This window comes from Motacilla alba, chromosome 5 (assembly GCF_015832195.1).
Source record: "Motacilla alba alba isolate MOTALB_02 chromosome 5, Motacilla_alba_V1.0_pri, whole genome shotgun sequence".
Lineage (NCBI taxonomy): Eukaryota > Metazoa > Chordata > Aves > Passeriformes > Motacillidae > Motacilla > Motacilla alba.
This window is the reverse complement of record NC_052020.1, coordinates 39,855,912-39,878,381: the sequence shown is the minus strand read 5'-3', so window position 1 is coordinate 39,878,381 and position 22,470 is coordinate 39,855,912. Positions and strand designations below refer to the sequence as shown.

General features: G+C 44.4%; 1 protein-coding gene across 4 annotated transcripts in view; it reads right to left on the bottom strand.

The window, feature by feature from the left end:
• Positions 1-22,470, bottom strand: part of ESRRB (estrogen related receptor beta) — a 126,087-nt gene that overhangs the window by 79,267 nt on the left and 24,350 nt on the right. The window contains exon 2 of one of the 4 annotated variants that reach the window (XM_038137448.1): positions 18,537-18,637. The exons of 1 other annotated variant lie outside the window; for it this stretch is intronic. Coding sequence is in view for 2 of the 3 variants with exons in the window: in XM_038137444.1 (XP_037993372.1) it covers positions 1,670-1,719 (50 nt within the window). In the remaining variant the exon portion in view is untranslated. Of the gene's footprint in view, positions 1-1,669; positions 1,931-18,536; positions 18,638-22,470 lie in introns of those variants that run through there. 2 more of the 4 variants (XM_038137445.1, XM_038137444.1) reach the window with 2 other exon arrangements.

The following is a 22,470-nucleotide window of genomic DNA, read 5'->3' as shown; positions in this document are numbered from 1 at the left end:
CTCCAACAGTTTCTCATCTCAAAAAGCAGCACTCTCCTCTCTGTCTGCTGTAAAGCCATGGGGGCTCAATGGCACTTCCCCCAGGGCCACCTTCATCTGTCTACTCAGCAGCCAAGGAGTTGTGCATACGGGTAAGGTGCACCTGACATTCTCGAGAGCTGACTGAAAGCCCATGAAAAAGTAAAGAGGGTGAATGGCAACACAACATGCAGATTACTTCTTACTATTTTCATGTTGTTTGAGTTCCTTTTTCTCAATTCCAAAAGTACAAAAAATAGAAGGAAAAAGTTAAGAGACAATATAATAAGTGATGAAGATCTAGGTTTTCCTTGTGGCATTTTGTTCTTTTCTTTTTCTATGAAGGTAAATACATCTTCAATTTTTGCCTTAATATTAAGACTCCCAGCAGCATACAGAATACATTTCCCTTAAGAAACTGTTTGTTTATTTTTAATTCAAAGTGGAGCAGCCACAAGTGTAGCACCAGTGGGGAAAAGAAAACCACATGGGTTAGATTATTAATTTCTATTAACAATACAAAGTCTCATTTTAATGAAACTGCTGGAAGCTGGGGATTAAAGGAAAGAGAAATGAGTGTAAAGACAAATGGAATATCAGAAAACAAGGTACAGAAAGACAAATAAAAGCTGAAATGAGGAGAGAGGGGTATTTGTGGATGATTTGTTTGACTTTAATTATTTTAATTATTTTAATTGTACTAAATACAATGTGTTCTTAAGACAAAAGCAATGAAATAGGCAAAATTACTTAATTCCCACCTCTGATGACAGAAAACCTGCATAGGTGACACAGGGATTAACATGCAAACACACAAAAGAGGACTCTGCTCAGGGTGTGATTTATCAGAGAAATGCATTTAAAATTAATTGTTCCAGTCAGCTGGAGGCAAACGCTGAAAAGGTTTTGCCTTGTTTCCTAACTTCCCCAACAGGATCAAACCAAACTTAACACGCTAAAGTGATTTTAAACACAGCATTACCAGGCACAGCCCACTTCGGAATACAAAGAGCAGGAGCAGGTGCTAAGGTATCAGCCACCAGTCCCAGCTTGGGATGTCTGTTTGCCAGCCCTCCGACTCACTTCACTCTTTCCCCGGGCAGGCTATCCAAAACAGTAGTCTGTGGGAAACTGAATTTCCATAGTGCATTTCAGATGAAAAACAGACTTCTAAAATAAAAGACGGTGCTTTAACGGATTTGGTTCGTATAATTTTATACGCGCATGTCTTTATAGGCACCTAGTAATTCATCTAATAAAAATCCTAGCACAGGCGGAAAGTAAAACTGCGCAGAAAGGACTGTCAGTGCTCACTGTTAGCTGCCTGTTCCTAGGAGATGAAGCATTAGAGGGAGAAGTTACACGGCAAGAAAGCAACACACCAGCACGCCTACCCGCCCCCCCGCCCAAGTGCTGTTCCGCGGACTCTTCCGCACCTGCCGGCGCGGAGGTGCGCCCTGCCCTGCCCTGGCCGCGGCCGGCCGCTCCGAGACACCCGGCACACGCCGTGCCCCGCGGGGGTGGGCGGCGGCGGCTCTGCGGCACGGAGGCAGCGGGACTGCGGGGTCGCTACCCCATCCCACCCGCAGCGGGACGCAACGCCGCTCCCAGCCCGCCCCCGACCCGCCCGGTCCCGGCACGGCACACTCACTGGTTGTGGTAGCCGAGCGGGTCGGAGATGCACAGCTCGGAAATGTCCATCAGTCCAGTTTGAGCATTCCCAGTTGGAGGAGAAAAAAAAAAAAAAAAGAAAGAAAGAAAAAACACAAGATAACAACTAAACTGCGGCGGGCTGGGAAGGTGGGGAGCACCGGGAAAAGGAGCCGGCCCGAGCCCGGCGGCGGGGCAGGGGCGGCGGGAGGCAGCGCCGCTCCGCTCCGCTCCCGCACCCGCGTGCGGACACACTGACGGCGGCAGGAGGCGGGCGGCGCGCAGGACACGGCCACGGGGGATTTCGCCGCCCCGAGCCCCGCTGTAGCTTTAACGCCGGGAGACGGATGGAGACGGCAGGGCGGCTATTGGCTCCCGCGCAGGGGCTGGGCTTGGACGGCGGCTGGGGGAGGCACGGCCGGGGGGGCCGCCGGACCCGGCACCGCAGCGCGGGCGGCGGCACCGCGCAGCCCCGGCCCGGCACCGCTGCGCTCCGCCGGGACGGGGAGGGGAGTCCCGGTCCGGGCCGCGGGAGTCGGGGCGGCGCGGGGCGCAGTGCGGGCCGGCAGCCGGGCTGCCCCTGGCACGGCGGCGCGGGTGGCACGGTGACACGGGATAGCGGCTCCGGCTCGGTCCCACCGCGGGAGCGGTGGCAGCGGCAGCGCCCCTTCCCTCTTCCCCACCGATCTGTCTCTGTGAGCAGCGGCTGGAGAGTTTAGGGTTGTGCGGAAACTTGAGGTAAAGGGTGCCCCGTGGCTGCTGACACGGCGTGCCGGCGGGCGGCTGTGCGCCCACACAGCACCCCACATGCTCGGCACAGGGCACCGGCCTGCCACTGGAACACGCGTGTCCCGGACGCTGTTACATGCAAACACACGACTCCACAAACACTTCGTGCACATGCAGACCCGCGTCTCAGCGCGTCCACAGCGCTGCACTTGGAACCGTCTATTTTCCCACATCTATATCCATTGCCACAAACGTGTGCAGAAGAGTGCCCGAATCCCGTTTCAAAGCAGTGTAATTCAGATGTCACTTCAGCGCAGTTTATGAAACCACACTGGAATAAGTCGTGGCGCGTGAGATCAGAATCAGGCATTCAGTATAATAGCACACATTCCCGGGCACAAAAAACAGAGCTACAAACCCTCAGAAGTCTTCACAAACATCAAAACTGGCACATACAACTCATTTCACGAAGGACACATTTACAAAGCTCTGCGTATGTGCCGACTGCTGCTAGGGTGTGTGTGCTTTCACAGTTCCAGCATGCATTTTCACACTCACACAACTTCCCTGCATATTTACAGCAACACACCAACACCTATCTGAAGGTCCCTCTCCACAAAAGCATGCAAACCTCTGCAGCATGTGCCTACCACACGCAGTCTTGCACAAAATGACTGACTCACATGGAGCTGCACTAAAGGTTCTGTTTGCCCCTTGCTACCTACTCTCTACCTTTCAAACTGCACTCACAAACCTCACTTGTATCTCTCCGATGCTTCCAGCTCATGTTTAAATGTTTGCTGCTCAAGTATACAAAATATCCTTGAGAGGTAGTCAAAAACCAGAGGCCTGTCAAAAACAAAAAATATATACAACTATACCTGTATAAAAATTTCATGCTCTTTACCAGGCAAACAATTTTTTTTTAAAAAAGTAGAAATCAGGAGGGTATTTCTAAATAAAAATCCCGAAATCTAATTTGAGGCAAAGATGTACAACACCAGGAGAAGCGAAGGGCAGACTAGAGCTTTTTGGATTATGGAGATAATACAGAATAAAAGAAAATGCAATGTGGCTCAGCTCTAAGCAATAAACACAGGATAAATGAGGCTACAACTTTTCATACAATCAGTATTTGTAGAAACTCGAGAATATTTGGAAAAGAGGAATGTGCAAATTCAAAGCCAGTGTAACTATCTCCTCTACCAGAGATCTTAAATGCATATGAAATAATGGTGTGCCCTAACTTGTCCCCAGGCCATGTGAGGACAAGTTATGTGATTCTGATCACCTACCTTTAAAGGATGTCAAGACAGAGGTCTTTTATGGTATGAAGACAGCACAGAAAACAGGTTAGTTTAAAAAATGGAGACAGAGAGAAGATGTATCCTGTTTTAAGAGTACAGCAGAATCAGATTACCTGAATGTTGCAGGTGGCACAATTCAGATTATACATTTTTCCTCAACCAGAATTCATACAAATGAAACATATATACATATACCTTTGTACACTTCAGTGATATATTATTACAGCAGAAACTCTAAGGTGCTTTAAATGTTGCAGAGACAAGAGACAAGCTTTAATAAGGCATTAGCATTAGCAGGACCCAAGGTCGTAAGGAATCTCACTAACAACCTCGGAGAACACCTGACCAAGTAGAGGCAAGGACAAAACCAGCACCTTTGTGTTTCCAACAGAAAGCTGAGGCAGAGAGGGACTGCCTGCTGATTTAATTGCCCCATAATGAAGATTCCGGTTACGCAGTAGGGTGAGAGGCAGGAGGAGGCACACAGGGTCAGGGTTTAGGCAGACTACAGTTGAAGAGCAGTCAGGGTGTTTGCAGTGAGCTGATTTTGACAGAAAACAATTTTCTTCAGAAAAGTACACCCTGACTGGATCCTGACTGTGCAGAGATCAACTCTGGTGTAGGCTCTCAGTGAATGGGAGGCCAGAGTGGGAATGGCTTGGCAGGCAGCTCCTGCTCTCCCAATAGCTGATGTTTCAATTTTGCTCTTTAACTTTTATCCAGGCTGAGGTGATGCATGCAGGGAGCCATGAGATTGCCTGGCACAAGGTCCACAGAGCTGAATTAGCTGATATAAACAGTACAATAGTGGGTTTGTACGCTGGAAATGGGCTGTTGCTGACAGAGGACTACCTGGGTGAGGTAGGCATTTGCAGAGTGGTGCAGAAACGTAATATTAATCTCTTCTTCCAGTGCAAATGGACAAATTGAGCTTCCTCTGCCTTGAGAGTAACCTGTGCAGAGGTCTGACCCTTCCTTTCTGAGAAGGACAGAAAGGAATAGTCTCTGCTGGCTGGGCTTGATCTGCTAACCTGAATTCCCTAAGAAAAAGAACAAGAGTCCTGCAAGCTGATTTTGGAACTTCAGAAGGCTTTATCCTTTTCAAACCTCCACACACAGCTGAGCTCTTCTCACAGATTTGAGGCCAATTTCTTTTCCCCCAAAGAATAAAGACGGAAACACCAATCTCAACATGGCTATCCTTCAGATATGTGTGGGTTTTAAAACAGTTCCAGGATGAAGTTAGAAAAGACTGTAAGATTAAGCTGGTAATCTGGAAGAAAAAGAGCTCTGTTAGGGTAAATCCAAGGCAAAACTAACCATGGAACAGAAGCACCAGGCTTGGTTAGTGAGCACAGCCTTTGTTTGCTGCCCTGACCAAACCCTCCCCTGGAACTGCTGTTCTCTCACTGCAGGAGGGGCAGGGAACCATCCCGGCCAACTCTGTCTCTGGCCACTGAGCAGAGCCTACCCAGAGGTGCTCTGGTAAGTGCCACCCTTTGGGATGACTTTCATAAGGCAGCCTCTAGCTTTTGAGGTCACCTGTTCTCCTCAGACGCTGTCCCAATGCAGAGCAACAATGTTCCATCAATATTAGCCTTGGACAGATCACAATCAGAGCACTACAGGCTGATGGAGTGATAGGCAGTATTGGTTCTTTGAGACATGCGATATGGAAAGAGAAGAGAAAGAGAAGAGAAAGAAGAGAAGAGAAGAGAAGAGAAGAGAAGAGAAGAGAAGAGAAGAGAAGAGAAGAGAAGAGAAGAGAAAATAGAAAAGAAAAGAAAAAGGAAAAGAAAAGAGAAAAAAAGAAAAGAATTGTGATATATGTCTCTAATTTTCCTGGCTCGTCCAAGATAAAATGGATAGAAGCTTTCTTTGAAGACTTTTCTCCGGCCTTTAAGGACTAATCTGGTTTTGATAAACTAATATTTTACTTTTTAAAAAACTTTTATCATGGAATAATTATCAACTTTCCAGTAAATTGACTGATTGATTGACAGAAATTTCATTTGGTCTAATACAGGAGTAATCTGGAAATCATGCCAAACAAACTTGATTTCACTTGTTGATAAGGTATTATTTTTTTTTAAGGAAAATGCAGAAGAGGAAGGGATCTAGTTACTTTTAGGGTTTGGGATAATTTTTTTCCCCTTTATGAAGGCTCTGTTATTGTATTTGCACAAGGAAGTGAGTGAAATGCTGTCTGTACAGGGCAAAAAAAAGATAATAATTAGGAGACCTGAACTGGGCTGAGCAGTCTTGTGTATACACTTTTTTATCTTGTCTGCTGGGGAAAGAGGAGACTGATGACAAGAAATCTTTCCCAGCCTGTGTCTCATTTAAGTTACAGAGGGGTCATTGGGTTGAATTCAGAAGACAAGCCTTTCACACCTTTGAGGCCAATAGAACTGCCTAACTTCACACAAGTCACTGTTACATGCCCTGATCCCTTTGCTTTGCAGGGCTAGTGGCCCGAAAGAGAAACTTAGCTACTTTAAACTCAGGTCCCTAAAGGCTGGTAGGCTCTTACAGACCAGTCTTCTTTATTTAGGGCTCTATTCTATTTTCTCTTACTCACCCAAACAAAACAGTTTGTTCTCCCCACCAAAGGCAGTGTCTTCTCTTCAACCAAACTCCAATAGATTTTTTTTCTGTAAAGATCAAATTGGCCTTGCAAACAATATACTTCCACCTAAAGGTATCATGATGAAGCTCTCTGAACATCTATTTAAACAGAAAATAGTTTTCATATTGTGACTTTCAAACAATGAACACCCATCTGAACATTCTTAGATGCTTCAAACGTTACCTAGTCTTTAGAATGTGTTATAATTCATAACTTATAGACTGCCAAATCCTAACATAAAGAGGCCGTGTGGCTTGCCTCAGATCAGTCTGAGCAGATTCTGTAGCTCAACAGTCTGAATAGAAGTGTGTTAAGCCTTACTGTCCTGCTTTAAATGAGAATTCTCTGTCCCAAAACTGTGACCTTAAAATCTGTGCTTAGATATGGTGTTAGGAGCTCTGGCTACAGTGTGACACAGTGCTCCCAATAGTGTTAGGAGCCCTGAGTTAAGATAAACATAGTCTCTACATTGCCAATGAAAAGTCAAGGCTTTCTTTTAATAACCATTTATAACTTCTTTTTTTTTCATATATGGCCAGTGATGTTCTGTGTGGTTGTATACCCGTTTTTGTCTTTGCAGTGTTAATAGCAGGACTCAGTTCTACAGCAGAACATGTTCCTGCTGGCATCTTAAATGAAAGTTCACTGCAGAGACACCCATGTCCAAAGACAGACCAGGCAAAGGAAATCTAACTTTTGTAAAATTAAAACAGAGCATCAGAGTAAGAGGCAGGTGCAGAGTATTTTATGAAATGGGAAAGAATAAAGACGATCAGAAGAGAGACATTTCTTTTCAGATTATGGAAGAATTTGTAATAAGAAACATAGAGAGGCAGGAGAGGAAATTATACAGCTGGAATTAGACCTGCTCTTCCTTGCATCATCAGTTAGCTGGGGTATTCAATAAGAACTTGTATCCTACTTGCCCAGAAACACAGCAGTGTATCTTCTTTCATGTTTTGGCAACCTACTTCTTACTCAGTCTCTGCCTAACTGTTGTTTAACTAAGTGGACAGAAACCTTCCTCAGAAAAGACAGGTAAAAAGAGAGGTAGGTTGATCTTGTAGACTTTGAAGACTTCAATGGAAAGCTGAGATCCAGCTCCAAATTTGGATATGTTGATGATCTTTTTTCCATGATATGTTACACTAATCCTCAGCTGGGTTACTGTGCTCGGGCAGAACATAGCCAGGACCTTGACTGGAAAGGGATTTTTATTCACACTCACACCTACACATCATTTACTAGCACAGTAACTGCTACTTCCTATACTCTTTCAATTCCAGTGAAGCAGAAGTTAATCCTTCCCCCTCCGTGACCCTAGGTGTCCACGGGGAAGTAGCTGGGCTATTTGCTCAGCTACCAGGAGGAAGGAGAGAACACAAGGCATCAAGGAATCTGTACCTCTGCTTAGCTGTTGCAAATCCTCCATTGCAAGTGTGGCCTTCCTAGTATGGTGGCTCGTCCTGTCAGATGGGACATAAAGTCAAAGAGCATCTTTTCAATTTTAGCTTTCCTAAAATTACACTAGGTTCAAGTACACTAGCTTCAAGTCTGGTATTGCAGAAGGCCAAGAAGGATGGTCAGTAGAACAGGGGGTGCTTGTTCATTGCTCTGATTTGAGGAGAGATGATTTGCAGGTTTTCTCTCCAAGTCCATGCGCTCCAAGCCCATCCATTCTAATCACCCTAGGACCCTAATATTCATAGTATCAGCTTACTCACTGGACCAATCAAAACAAGTACCTGTCTTGTCAGGAGAAATAATGGTTACTTACTCTTATGCTGCATGCCAAAAATGAAAACACTTTTGGCATGTGCATTGATAGTGCTGAGTATCTCAAGCCAGAAAAGGAGTGAGGCTTAAAGTACCAAAATTGTTCAGAGTTACTATTGGTAAGAAAGTATGCCTACTTAGGGTCAGGCAGTGAGGGCAAAGGGTAATTTTTCCAAGTCTGTGATGGAAACACATGCAAGATAACTTATTTCCCAGCAACAGCAATGAGGTGGCTGCAGTTTGAATACAATGATGTGACAAAATACGGTGGGTAAGTGTGCGGGTTCCTCTCAGCTGGGTTCTCTGGGTAGGTAACAGAGTTATTTTAGATCATGAAGTAGGTGGTTATAAAGAAGAAAAGCAGTGAAAGGACTTTTCTTCCCAGGGTGTAAGGGATGAAGAAAGCAAGGAGAAAGATCTTCCTTTCCCTGCAGGAACCTCCATCTGGCCTCATCTGGGCACAGTTGATAGAAGACTATTGACTTCACCAGGTCAGTCAGGCCAAATGCAGAGGAGCTCACCAACAGTGGATCTATACAAAAGTGTTTAACAGGTCCCAAGTGACATTAGCAAACTTGATATAGTTTCTGTCTGGAAAAAGCAGAGATATCAGATGATCAGGATTGCTCTTCTGGTCATCATCTCCAGCCTCAGAATACTCCAGTTTCTAACAGTAATGGACTACAGGTTTTGGCTAGAACCACACATGACAGGCCAGCTTCATTCTGATATGCTGTATCAGCAGCACAACCTCAGCTCTCCTCTGCTCTCAATCTCCCAACAGCTCAGTTAAGTACATGACCTTTTTTAAGATTTGTTCTCTACTAACTTGAGTGTTTGAAGAACAATACAGATTTTTTACACAGCTCCCTCTTGAGTTTATTTATTACTTGAATAACATTTATTTCACTTGTTGGACAAAAGCAAATTGCTGTGGCAGATTATTTGATTAGACAGCTTTGCCAACAAACCCCATCCCAAGCTTAACATACTTTTAAGTACCATCATGAGTTACATATCTGCATTGCATTCAGACACCTTCAAGTAAAGTGCATTAGGAAACCACTGTTCTGTTTACAAGTCATTGACATTCAAACACTATGCCTACACACCAGGAATCATCAAGTTTTTGCAGTACATTTTCAAAAAAAAATAAAGAGAAAAATAACAAGAAAAATAATCCTTGCTTCTACCACAAAGCATCACTTAGAAGAGGCAGTGCTACTCAGGACCATACCTACACAATATATGAACATAGAGTGTCAAGAGAGTAGCCAGTCATGAAGAGACAGATGCTGGTTACCATATAAAAAGCTCTTCCTTGCAAAGGAAAGGAGAAGTTTCACCATCTCAGTTCTAATTCTGTTGTGCTGCTCTATGTATTCCAAAAGACAGCAATCTTTCTCATGTGTGGAAGTACAAGCCCCTGGACATCTCTGAAAAGGTCTTGTTGAATGAGTTACAAGTCTTAAAATTTCTCAGAGATCCCAGCACAAAGGCAGTTGTGGGGAGCAGTAAAATCTTCTCCTGACAGACCTGAACATGTGTCACTGGATTTCAGCAAAAATACCTTCATCCTTCATAGTCATGTGTTGCCAGCTTCACTGTTCCTATGGCAGCAGTAGAAAGGATTGCTTTTCAGTTTCATTGTTAAGGCAAACTCAAATCTCAGTCCCATGTGGTTGGAGGGTGACTTTGGTGCTGCAGCCTCCTAGCAACAGGTCCTCTTGGTCTCCGCATTGCTTACAAAAGAAAATACAGTATTGGTCTTTTGCTAATCTCTATAAAACCTTTATTTTAGTGGTGATTAATGACTACCAATGCCTCCCCTCTCTGTTCCTCTGTTGAACATAGCAATCTTCCATTAAACATTTCCAGTCAGCTGAACTCAGTAGTGCTCAACTTATCTTTTAGACCTTGCCCCTCAACATTTGGCAGTATACTTCCAGAAGCTGTCGCTACCAGGTTTGTCCTGGGAGCCATACAGTCTGGGGACAGCACTTCTCTTTGTTAAACCTATTGCTTTCCCAGAGTACCAAGAAGTTAGACAGAAAAAGAAGAGAAGGAAGACAGTGGGAAAGACTGTCACTGCTTCAGATACAGAAGTCCACTTAACCACGGATGATGTAGCACCCAGTGGGCCCTGCCTTGCTAATGAGGCAGAAGGAGCTAGGCAACAATACCACCTTGAGATGCTACTTTGTTTCTAGTGGCTCATTTCGTGAGGATACTCACTAAAGTGACTGGTCAAGGGGAATGGTTAACACCAACAAAAAACATAAGTCATTAGCCATCAACCACTTGGGCTGAATCAGCCCATTTGGCGTTGTAACCATAGGCAAGGTGGCTGCATTCCACTCAGACAGACTAGTGCCTCTTCCAAAGGCACTGTGGGGATGACGGTCATCAGCCTGCAACACGACACAAGGCTGTGCTAGTACACATCCCACAGGATAGCTGGCCAGCACTGTAAGGATGTTCAGATCATACCTTGCATGTCCTACTGCCAGGCAGGTAGGTTCTGCTGGTGGAGGTAGTGCTAATACTTCTCTACAGACAAATCTAGATGACACCCATCAGAGGAGCAATAAGTATCTCCGAGGGTTGCACTAGAATACAAACCAAGAACATTTAGATTTGACTGTCCACTTGCTATTTAAGGAGCACTTTTTAAAAAATCTACTACAGTTCGTACACACAAGGTACAAAAGCAACAATACAGGTCTAAATATTTGTCAAGCTGTCAAATGCCCATTAATGAGATGCTGTAAGTCCGCTGAACTGAAAAGTGAGAGCTTACACTCCTAATTTATATTCCCAGACTTCTACCTACACACTGTGGGGCAAAGGATAAGCACTCAGATGTCTCAGTGATTAGCTCTCCCAACAGTAAAACACAATCCAAAAATATAGTGTCTTAAGAATGGTGTAAGAGTTATTAAATGTTTGTGGGATGTCCATGAAAATCACAGGTGCCCAGTGCTCTCAAGCAAGGGTCAATGCTATCTGCAAAACCCTCACAGGTGACCTGTAGAGATTTGTCAAAATAAGGTATGGGGCAGCCTGAGAGAACCAGAGAACTGTGGCTTTGCTGGCACTGCTATACTATTTCACCCCGCCAAAACCCTTGACATAACATAAATATCCCCCAAACCCTTCTCTCTAAAAGAAGAAATTGTTCCTCTAAAACTAGGATGAGAAGCTGGGTCATCAGATGAGGGCAAAATTGGTTTAAAAGCCATTAGGAAGAAAGCAACCTAGGCATTCAGGAGCAATCACAGCTGCTTGGGCTGATCAGGAAAGACAGAGGGAATTATTTATTTATGGACTTCCTGCTCTCCCTGAGCGGATCTCTCCACTGGGAAAGCTTTAAGAGGAGTGGGGAGCAGAAGGCAGGTGCTGCTTGGAATCCTCCAGAGATTTTCCTGGTCTGGGCCTCAGGAGAGCTAAACACAGTTTGTGCTCAAAGCATCCTGGAGCCATCAACTTATCTTTCTCAGAGCAGGAAAGGCAAGCAAGAGCATCACACAGCTCTCTGCTGGGATGAAGCACATGGAGAGCCCCAGGCACCCAGACTGCTATGCAAGCTTCGCACATCTTTCAGCAAGATCCCTTTAGAGCAATAGTGCTTGAGTACACAGCCATTTCTCTCTTCTTGTGGTTCAGCTGCTTCCCTTTAAACACAGATCAAGTGTCTCTAGGGATCCAGCAAGCATTTAACAGACCTGCCTGATGGAAGGACCTCCAATGAGAAAACCAAGACCTGAAACTCCCAACAGACATCCTCAATTCAATCCACATCTGAGAAAGCAACCCTGAAGTTACATGCAACCAGATTCTAACTGCACAGAAAGCATGTCAGTCTAGTCTGTATCCAAAGCTCACCTAAACATTTAAAACTTAAAGGGGAGGGAAAGGCTAGCAGAGTAAACATGAAGAAATATATGAACTGAAAAAGGTCAGCATGGAAATACAGAATTATTGGTATGGTATTAAGAATTCCTTTTCAAGATACAGTACTGTCTTTCTCAATGCAATTTCTTACTGTTTCCCAAAACTGGAGGATGAGGAGGAGTTATTCCCTAAAATCACAGATGATAGTCTTCTATCAACTGCTCCCTGAAAGAACACACTTCATCATTCAGAGATGACCCTTCATAACAAACAAAAAAAAAAAGCTGTAGAGACAGACAGATCTGCCCAGTCAGCCAGATCTGGTAACTATCTTCTTGTTCTGGCTTTGGTCAGAGGGTCAGAAAAGGATACAAGGGAGTGGAAACTACCAACCACTACCAGAGTCTTTCACTAGAAGATGTTGCAGAACTAGTGTTACAAGAGGGTCACTGATGAGGATTGAACAGATTATGAGAGAGGTACAGCCTGCACTGTGTCAACTCATGTCTGCCTGCAATTCATTACTGATGAAATGCCAGAGATTGAGATGAAAAGGGCAGGAGCAGATGGGAATGTACTGCTTTAGACACATCTCATTCAACTAGCCCAGTTTATTTCTGCTTGGCCTCTGCTAGTATATCTTGCATTACTCCACACCAATAATGTTCTCCCTCAACTCTGGTCTCAAATCAGTACATTGTTTTGTGCCATTAAAGGTACTGCAAATGCAGTTGTGGTAGCAAAATAACTCATTATGCATAAAGTGCTTTGGGAAACCTTTGAAAAGGAAAGGGCTGAAAAGCAAGAGAGTATCATCTTCATCAAGATCAGTGATCCAAGGCAACCTCAACATCAAAAAAGAACAAAATCTAACCATGAGGGTCTTTCAGCAAGTCCTAACTGCCTCCTCCCCAGTCTGCTCCTCCCCACACATAAAGGGATTTCTGCTACTTGTAAATATATAAAACCAGATTTGTTCTTACAGTTTATATTCCTCCAAACAAAGGGCAGTAAAAAAGGGATCCGTTTTCCTTTCAATAAAACAGGTCTTACTTGGCCTCTCAAAGGAAAATTCTTCTGCTGCCCATTCAGAGATAGGTTATGTTTTTAGTGTTGTGTAACCTCTGTTTCCCGCTCTGGGAAGCACATCATTAAGCACTGACAGCTACATAGCCCTGAGAGGGGAGTGCTCCAGAGATGGTTGCATCCCCCAGGGAGCTAGAACCAGCAAGCCAGGGCTCTCCAGGGAGCTGTTCTGCTTTGACCATTGACTTGTGGCTTTACAGGGCCAAACCAAATACACTTCCAGTTCATAAGGGCTGAGGTTTTTCATTTGTGTGCTTTAACATATGTTGTTTGGGAAATTCAATTCATCCCTTCGTTTGCTAAATACAGCTTAAGGGTTCTAAAATCCTTCAGAGTCTGTAGTGTCCTTTGCCCCTTCATACTCATATGCCTTTTTTATTTCCCTTCCAACTTGCTAAAATAAAAAAAGGTTCGTTTTGATTCTGTTCCTGGCCACTTGACCTTGCTTTTCGGTTGGCACACTAACTTTCCCTGCCACAATGGTGAGATTACAAAACCAAAATAAGAACATTTTCCTCCTTGCTGCCTGGGCACAGGCAGCCCCTGATAGTATTAGTGATGCCCAGTGTTCACCTCCTCTTGTTGCAGGCTTTCTTTGCATGAGAATGTTACCACAGTATAATTCAAGGTACAATTTGAAATAGATTAACTTAAGCAAGTGCAAGAGGCACTCATTACTATCGAAACTTAATCTGTTTAGACAACCAATGAGCAAAAATGAAACATCCTCAAACTGGCAGGAGAGCAACCAATGAGCAAAAATGAAACATCCTCAAACTGGCAGGAGAGCATCCACAATTTGGCTTTTCGGTAGTTTAAAGGGATTGCTCCAAAATCAATACAATTTAAAGTGTACATCTTACTTGTGTAGAAAAGATATTCTCTGAACTGAGGAAACAACAGCACTGGTGGAATAAATGACTGCCTGTCCAAGAGTGCAACACCCATTAATGACTACTACAAAGCAACAGGAAGAAGCAGTTGAGGAGGTAAGGTCACTTTGTTGCACACAGCCTGTTAAGAAATACTGCATTCAGATTGACTGCCTACAAGCACCCAACAAAGAGCATCCAGAAGTGACAGTCAGGTAACAAAAGTTTCAGAGACATCCCAGTATATTCAGGACCCTCCCTTGCCTGGGAAACAGGAGGGGAAAAGAAAAATAAAAGCACATGTCGGTGCTGCTTTGGAATGTTTTCTGCCGCTCATGCAGCACATGCATTACACAGAGGTGCAGGGCTGCAGCCAGCAGAGGATGCAGATTAGTTCTTGTAAAGCAGGCAGTGGACAGAGCAATAGTGAACAGCTTGCAGCACTCCTGCCCCATGTCCCTGCCATCCAGGTCAGTCCACAGAACCCTGTTATGAAGAAAAACCTCTCTGAAGATGCAACAACCTTTGTGAGAGGCTGGGGCCAGAATCCACTCCTGTCAAACAGCTCTCCGACCCTGGGTGTGACTGTGGCTGGCGAAACACGTTAGCTAATGAAGATTGAGGCAGGCAGGCAGAGACATCCCTTCAGCCTGTTAATCCACTTAGAGAAGGAGAAGGGAAACCTGAGCTGAATTCCTCTGTTCCCTGCAAGGGAGACTGTACTGTCCTGGCTTTAGCACTCTAGGCAGAGCAAATCCAACCAGAGATGGGCCACGGAAAGCTCTGAGTGCAAGACTAGACCTTTTGGGAGAGAGGAGCAAGAGCCCAGGCAAGAAACCACAGTCCCTAGGTAGAGAGTCAGGGCTGTATTTTGTGTCCACTGGGAATTAATGAAGTACATTGAATTTTACTTGCCCTCTCACTGGGAGAAAGCAAGAAGGGCATGGAAGTGGGTTTTTACACAACAGCATAGCAGGGAGAACAAACACACCTTACACGCTTTTTCACTGTGCTAAAATGGTTCTTGAGACTCAGATTCCTGTGTTAGCGAGCCAGAGTGAATATTTGCGTCCCAAATACCCTTCCCAACAGTGACAGTATTCCGACATTGCCTCGTGCCTGCCTTCACTGGCAGCTTGTAAGGATGACGGGCGCCTATCCCAGGAAATGTCAGATTATCCTTAACCACCAGAGGGTGCTCCCCATCTCAAAGACAGAGTCAATGTCACAGATGCGCCCAGACGGCCAGAGGAGCCCTGATTTCCAGCAATCGTGGAATCCGAGCAAGGGAAAAATTAGAAAATTAATAATAAATAACAATTAGCGATTCCGATCCTGTGCCTCACTTCTGTTTTCCCATCCCTCCTGGCCAGGCAAGCTGAGCCCCCCCTGTCCCAATTGTCCTCTGTGTCCTGCTCAGTCAGGTGATTTTCCTCACACTGAAGATTAAATCACTTTTACTCATTCCTCCTGGATCGTGGGCCCAGAGCTGGAAATAAACACTTTCTGCTTGGCAGGTCTGTAAGAGTGAGACTCCAACTTCCTGCCCCTGGGCAAGGTTAGGATCATAGCCTCTGGTCAAAAACGGTTTTTTCAAATGAAGGCCTGACCTTACCCCTGCACTGCCACAATGGTGTAAGGGCCACTAGCCCTTATATACAGGTTAATTTACCCCACTCTGTCCTAAGCTAGTTTTCCAGAGAGCAGAGTGCCTGTTGTGCCGCGATGTTTCAGGATGGTGTTTTAAAACATCAGTTTGGGGGCACTAACACTGCCTAACTCTATCAATAAGACACCTGTAGGCAAAGACTGTTTACTTTGGTAATGCAGTGACCCACAGGCTCCCTCCTCCTCTCACTGAAGGGAAGCAGAGGTGTGTGGCTGGGGTTGTACATTCATGAGCTGTGCACCTGGCAACGCACCACCCTGTGCCTCAGCTTCCTGCTTGCATGGGTTAAAAGTAATACCCAAGAGTTGCATCATATGTGGAGAACAGAGCAGTTAGGATGAAATCATAATGGTTATATTCTACCCTGAGATTCAGAAGAGAGCTTAAAGCATGCCAAGTAAGATCAGACACCTATGCAAAACAGACTAGCTCTGCTGACATGTCTGGCATAACATCTGTTTGTCCTAGCCCCAGCTTACTTTGATTGTCCAGGTCTGTATATCCCATGGGGAAACCAGCTCTCATTGATGGCTCCCACCCAGCACATGTGCTGCCTCTTGCTGTCTGACCCCTACAAGAACAGATTGTTATATTTTTTTCAATTGTTCTTTGCTCTCCTTTTGCCACTAATGCCAGGCCCTGCCTAAGGGGATTTTTGTGAGTTCCTGCACTTGGGTACCCTGGCATCACTTTTCCATGTGTTGTCTTTAAACCACGCAGTACATTTATGTGATGAAACTGTTAAAACTGAGCAGTTAAGCCACTGCAAATGACACTCATTCAGTCTCTTACTTGGGTTAAAATATGTTTGATAGGTTTGGCTTACTTTATTTCCTGAATGAACCATTATCTGTAGCACATGTGGGAACCAGTGCTTTCCAAGTCATAAACCAGCCAACAGCAATACTAGTCATCCTGGAGAGAAGCATCACATTCTACAGCCTATATAGGCCAATGAATTCTTCTTCGAGTATTTGAGATAGTTAATAAGGGAGAAAAAGGGGAAAATATAAGAGGAAAAGATTTTATGGCACATTTTTTAGACATCTTAGACACCTGCAATAGACAACTCTAATCCTTACAAACAAAATGTCAGGGATAGATGACAAAGGTCTACTTCCTCTACCATTCATAACATTCTGTCTTCAAATTACAGCAAATATCAGACATGACATGGAAAGATTAACCAGCATTAGGTTTGTACACTGATCATCCCAACACCATCAACCTTTTACTTCTCCACTTGATACAGTTTAATACTTCTGCATTACAGTCACTACATACTTCATAGAATCAAAGAATGCTTTGTGTTGGAAAGGACCTTGAAGATCACTTAATTCCAACCCCCTGCCATGGACAGGGACACTTTCCATTAGACCAGTGACTTCAAGCCCCATCCAGTCTGGCAACGAACACTTCCAAGGATGAGGCACCCCCAACTTCTCTGGGCAACCTGTTCCAGTGCCTCTCCACCCTCACCGTAAAGAATTTCCTCCTAAAATCTAATTTAAATCTACCCCCTTTCACTTTGAAGCCATTCCCCCTTGTACTATTGCTACATACCTTTGTAAGATGTCCCTCTTATATTTGTTCCTAAACAAGAACATAAGTAGTCATCAAAATCGTGGTTATTTAAAATTATGTGCTTTGAACGTTATATTTTTGCATACTTGCAGTAATTCCTTAAGCTTTGCCATTCTTCCTGCACATGTTACAGCAAAGACTTCTAAAGAAATTTTCTAGCCCTAGTGACATTGTCCTCTTGCATATTGCTGCTAGGGGACTTATTGTTTTAATTACTGTTAGTAGGCTGTGCGTTCTCAAATATCCCAAATTCCTTCACTGTTAAGAACAAGAGCATCTGGGTGTCAGTTTTGCTCATAATGGCAAATTACAGGGTCATATCTGCCTTTCTCACTCACACAAATCTGCACCTCAGTGGAGATTCCAACATGTGGAATACATAATATAGAAATTAGCAGGTTTTGACTACCTGCAATTAGTTGATGTGCAACTACATGAAATGGCAGCACTTAATCCAAATGGAGAGGCTGGGACAAAATGATCTTAAGCTCATAGATCTGCAAAACTTGACAGGACTTAGGAAACAAAGACAAAAACTGTATGTTAAGTAGAGCAGACTAGAAGTGAAGTCAAGCGTTAGGAAAAACCACAATTGTATTTACTTGTGAAAAATACTCCTAACATTCAAGTACATATATATTATTTTAGAGCCCATAATTACAGGATCATATTTTTTTCACAGTACCTCATCTCAGACTGCACTCAGAAGGGATTTTTCCTATATAATGAGCAGCTGCTTGAGATGCTGGTTTCTGTTCATTGTTCAGGGTGTGGCCCCAGGCCTTATTTACTGCACATTATTCAAACCTGGCTCTAGAGATTTATTAATTTCCTTATGTGTTTTTCTATGGATTTGTCACTACACTGTCCAAGAGCTTCACTACCCCAAGATCATTTATTTCTACATACCTCTGTGAGAGGAGAGGGTATTTTTATTCCAATTTTATGGATGAATGACTGAACATGGTGTTAAAACATATCTGCTAATTCTGGGTGCCTACTCCAAGACACCAACAGCCTGACTGATCTGTGCTTGTATAGCACCTTGGGTTTAGTGGACCCTCATTCAGTTAATTTGCAGCTTTAAGCACTCAGCGTTTCTGTAAAGCAGGCCCTTTGGGACCAAAAGGTCCCCTATAAAATAAGGAACACACAATTAAGCAACCCCTGGCATAGCAGCTGCTTTAAAAAAAACCCAAAAACTATCATATAGAAGTGGTCACGTACAGAAAAGAAGTCAACTGTCAGGTCAGAATTTCACTGCCTCAGCTGTAAAAGCTTCCCTTTCTCTCCTGCAGTCCCTTGTCTCACTCAATACACACCTGACAAATGAGGCAGGGGTCCTACAGATGGTGTCTTTCACTGTGTAACTTTGATTTACCTCAGAGCAGGTCCATCACATGCAGTGAATGAGGCAGGGGTCCTGCAAAGGAAACAGCACACAGTGATGTAGCTAAAACATGAGTTGTATAAGAAACACAGCCAGGTAGACAGAAGTGCTTGAAGAGGATAACTGGTCTTTTTCCATCGTCCAGTTTTTTTTGAAATGCCATTTTTAGAGTTTGTTGTTACTTTTACAGCAAAGAAATTCTGTCAGGAAGCATCACAATGACACTTCTGTGGATTATCAGAAGGGACGAATCCTTCTCGTGGGCCACTACAACCAAGGTAACAGAGTAAACAGACTGCAAAAGTAGCTCATCCTCCTTTGTGAAAGCTGTCATAAGAAGCGTTAAACACTGAATGAATTTCAGACCCTGGTGATAGCTAAGAAGTCATGATGCAGAGGCTCATCCAACCATTCAATCCAAGTCATGCCTCTCTCTCTCTAGCCCACCCCAGCCCACTTTCTTCTCATCACTGTTTCTGCCTTCCCATGCTAACCCTTTCCCTTTGCCCTCATCTCACCCCTCCAAACACTATTCCCCCACACTCCACAGCCTTAGCCTCTTGTTCATCAACTGCTTATAACTGTTTGCTTCCCCTCCTCTCCTTTTTGCCCTGCCCCCCTTGCACTGTCTTTCCATTCCTGTTTGGTGGCCCCACTTACTGACACGAGCTGATTTAGAGCTTAGCAAAGAGGAATCTTCTTGATTTGTTTCTAAATGGAAGGAAGGCATAATTCAGGATGTTTTCTTTAAAATATAAAAAGTGCTATTTTGGATAATAATTTCCACAAAAATTTCCACAAACAATGGGAAGTGGCACTGATATGTTCAACTGAAATGAAACCCCACTGGATGCACCAGTAAAGAAAAAAGGTGGTGCTACTAGTCTGTCTGTTGTATGTGGCAGTGGAAACAAAGACAAAAACGAAGGAAGTTGGTTAAGCAAGAAAGAGTGCTGCTGCCATTTCTCTTGAAGACTTACTGTGGTTGTGTATATCAGCATTTGGATGGCAGGCCTTTGAAGGAATGTGGAGCACTCGCACTCCTTCATAAACTATCCTGGTACCTTACAGAGCTAGTGCTTATTTGATATAGGCACCTGCACACATCTCAAGCTTGCATCATGTGGACATACATGTCTTAACATCTCACAGTCACAAAAAACAGGGCTAGGACCAGGTTAGGTATGAGGTGCATCCTTCCATCCCAATGAATAATGCTATGGCAGCGTTATTCTTTCAAAACAGGCTGGAAAAAAATCTGTCAAAAATTTTATCCCCTCTCAGACAGTCTGTTCTAATGCTTCTGTATCAGCACCAGTTTGTAACATCAAACTGAAATCTCCCACATTGCAATCAAAGCCCATTTACTTCCAGCTCTGTCAACATCAGACATAGCAAATGGCTTTAATCACTTCCTCTTGGACAAAGCCTTTTACTATTTGAAGATACATTCTCCAGATCTTGCCTAACATCTAGATTTCCAAGACAGAAATACTAACCTGTCTAACAGAAACAAATTAGCACTTCACTCCCTTTAACTTAATTCCTGGTTATCCAATTTTGTCACTTGGAAGGACAGAGAGTTTATAGGAACATCCAGAACAAGGCACAAGGTTGCAACTGGCCTGCTGGCCTGCAGTAGACAAACCAAACTTCCCTTCACTTCCAGGGAAACTCACTGTAGTTAAAAAAAACAAAAAAGGGAGGGGGGTGGGGAACGTGAGAGTGTTAACCCTTCACTGCGGCATATCTCCCATCTGGATTCAGTTTCTCACACATTTTCAAAATCTTGATCTGGAATTTTGGGAAACTTGAGAAGACATATTCTGATAAATCAAGTCTATCATATGTTACATTCTCTCTGTAGAACAGCAGAATTTCTTAGCAGTCTTTGATGAAGCTGAGAGCTGTTCCTGTGTCCTTACGTTCAGTGCTGTGCCTTGAGTACAAACCAGACAGATTTAATATAAAACGGTTCCCTGGAAACTGGAAGTCTACATACTTGGTGTACATAGGTATGAGTGTTCCCAATGGCTAGAACAGTGACCAGAAATGTCATAAATTTAAAAATGTGGGATTTAATATTAATTAGATAACACAGATTTGCCTCCAGTGTTACAAACTGTGAGCTCCCAGGGAAGCCAGGAGCCTTCCATGAAGATAGGAAACAGAGGACCCTCCTCTGCCATAGGTGTTGTGTTGGGGGAAGGTGAGCTGGCAGCTCAAAGGCACAAGCAATGGCTCTGTACTGTGTGTTTGCACAACTGCCTGGGAGCATATCCCTAGGTGATGTTATTCACAGGCCTTGGCCGACAGTAAATAAGACGGTGGAGCTTGATTCATGAGGGATGACAGGAAATCTATAATGTGTGGGCTCTATAATCTGCTCGCTACTGCGTAGCAAAATGAAAGAACAACAGTCCAATTACCAAGTCCTTGCTGATCCCAAGCACATCCTCCAGATCTTGTTCTGCTCAGAGCAGAGGGAGTTTATTGGCAACAGTGGAAACCAAGCTCTGGCACATGCCATCTTCCATTTTGGGATGGCAACAGTATTTTGAAAGCATTAGACTGCCTTACAGTGGATAAAAATGCAGCCAAGACTGTGGCATGATCTTCAGAGAAAACTTCTGCTGAGTTTAGTTCACCATAGGACTGTTCTCGTGAGCACCAGCTGCTGCACTCCACTACAGGCACTGTCTGTCCCAAGGGGCTGGTTGAGCCAGGGAGCAGTGATCTACCCAGCCTCTTGCTCTGGGGGGGACTGTGAACACCATTCCTCTGTCATAACACAAAACAGTCAAAAGGTAGCTCCACGAAACTGAAAACAGGGCTATGAAAACAGGGCTATGATCCAGGGGACACAACAGCCAGGATACAAATGATGACCGTAAAACACCTTAAGGGGAGGGAGACAGAAGAGGGGAGGGGTATGTGTATTCTGGGGCCAAACAGAAGAGGATTGGCTGAAGCTAGTATTCATACCAGGTGCAGAACTGGCCCAAAAGACAGCAGAGATCAAGGCCATGTCAGAAGCAACCACAGAGCAGACTGCCCTCATACCACCAGTGCTGAAGACACATGGAAAGATGGAAGAAGGTTTCTTTCAGACAAAACAGCCATGGTGGCAGTGGGAGGGAGGAGGGCTGACAGTTTCAGACAGAAGGAGAAGAAAACAATTTTGATTCCTACTGTGCAGTGCCAGAAAATCCACAGGAAAGCCCAGGGCTGGAAAAGGCACAGGACCACTCAGGTGAGTGGCTTAGAAGAGCGAGTTCTCTCATTTTTCTCTAACCAAATGTATGTTTCATTCCTTGGGTCTCTGGCCCTTAACATCTGTCAGATCTATCTTCTGCCCTCTAGGAAAGGGGCAAGGGGAACCTTTCCCACTCTGGCAACAGGTAAACAGCTTGTCAGGGTGGGGAGAGCAGAACAATTTCCACTCGATCCCTAGCAAAGGCCTTCTTTGCCGAGTGCACACTCTGGGGACTGCCGTCCTTTCCCCGCTTCCCCCTACAACAATCTGCTGCCACCTCCCCTCCCTTGTTATCTGTCAGTAAACAGTAATTAAAGAAGTGGCCTGCTTGATAAAGCTCCCGCCTGCCCTCACACGGTGCTGCCCTCTCGGACGTGTCTAATTAAAATCCTGATGAGAAGATGAAGAAATCCCAGCAGCTGGGAGTCTGCTGACTCTCTCTGCGCTCGGCCTCTTCATTACTGACGAAGAGGCGAAGAGATAGAAAGGACCCCGGGAAATGCTCCGGCAGCCCAATCGATACAGCCTTTTGTGGAGCATGCCGGTCCGCTCAGGACTGCTTTTTGAACTGTGTGGATAATGAGGATGCTGGAGCGTGGCTCACTGCAGG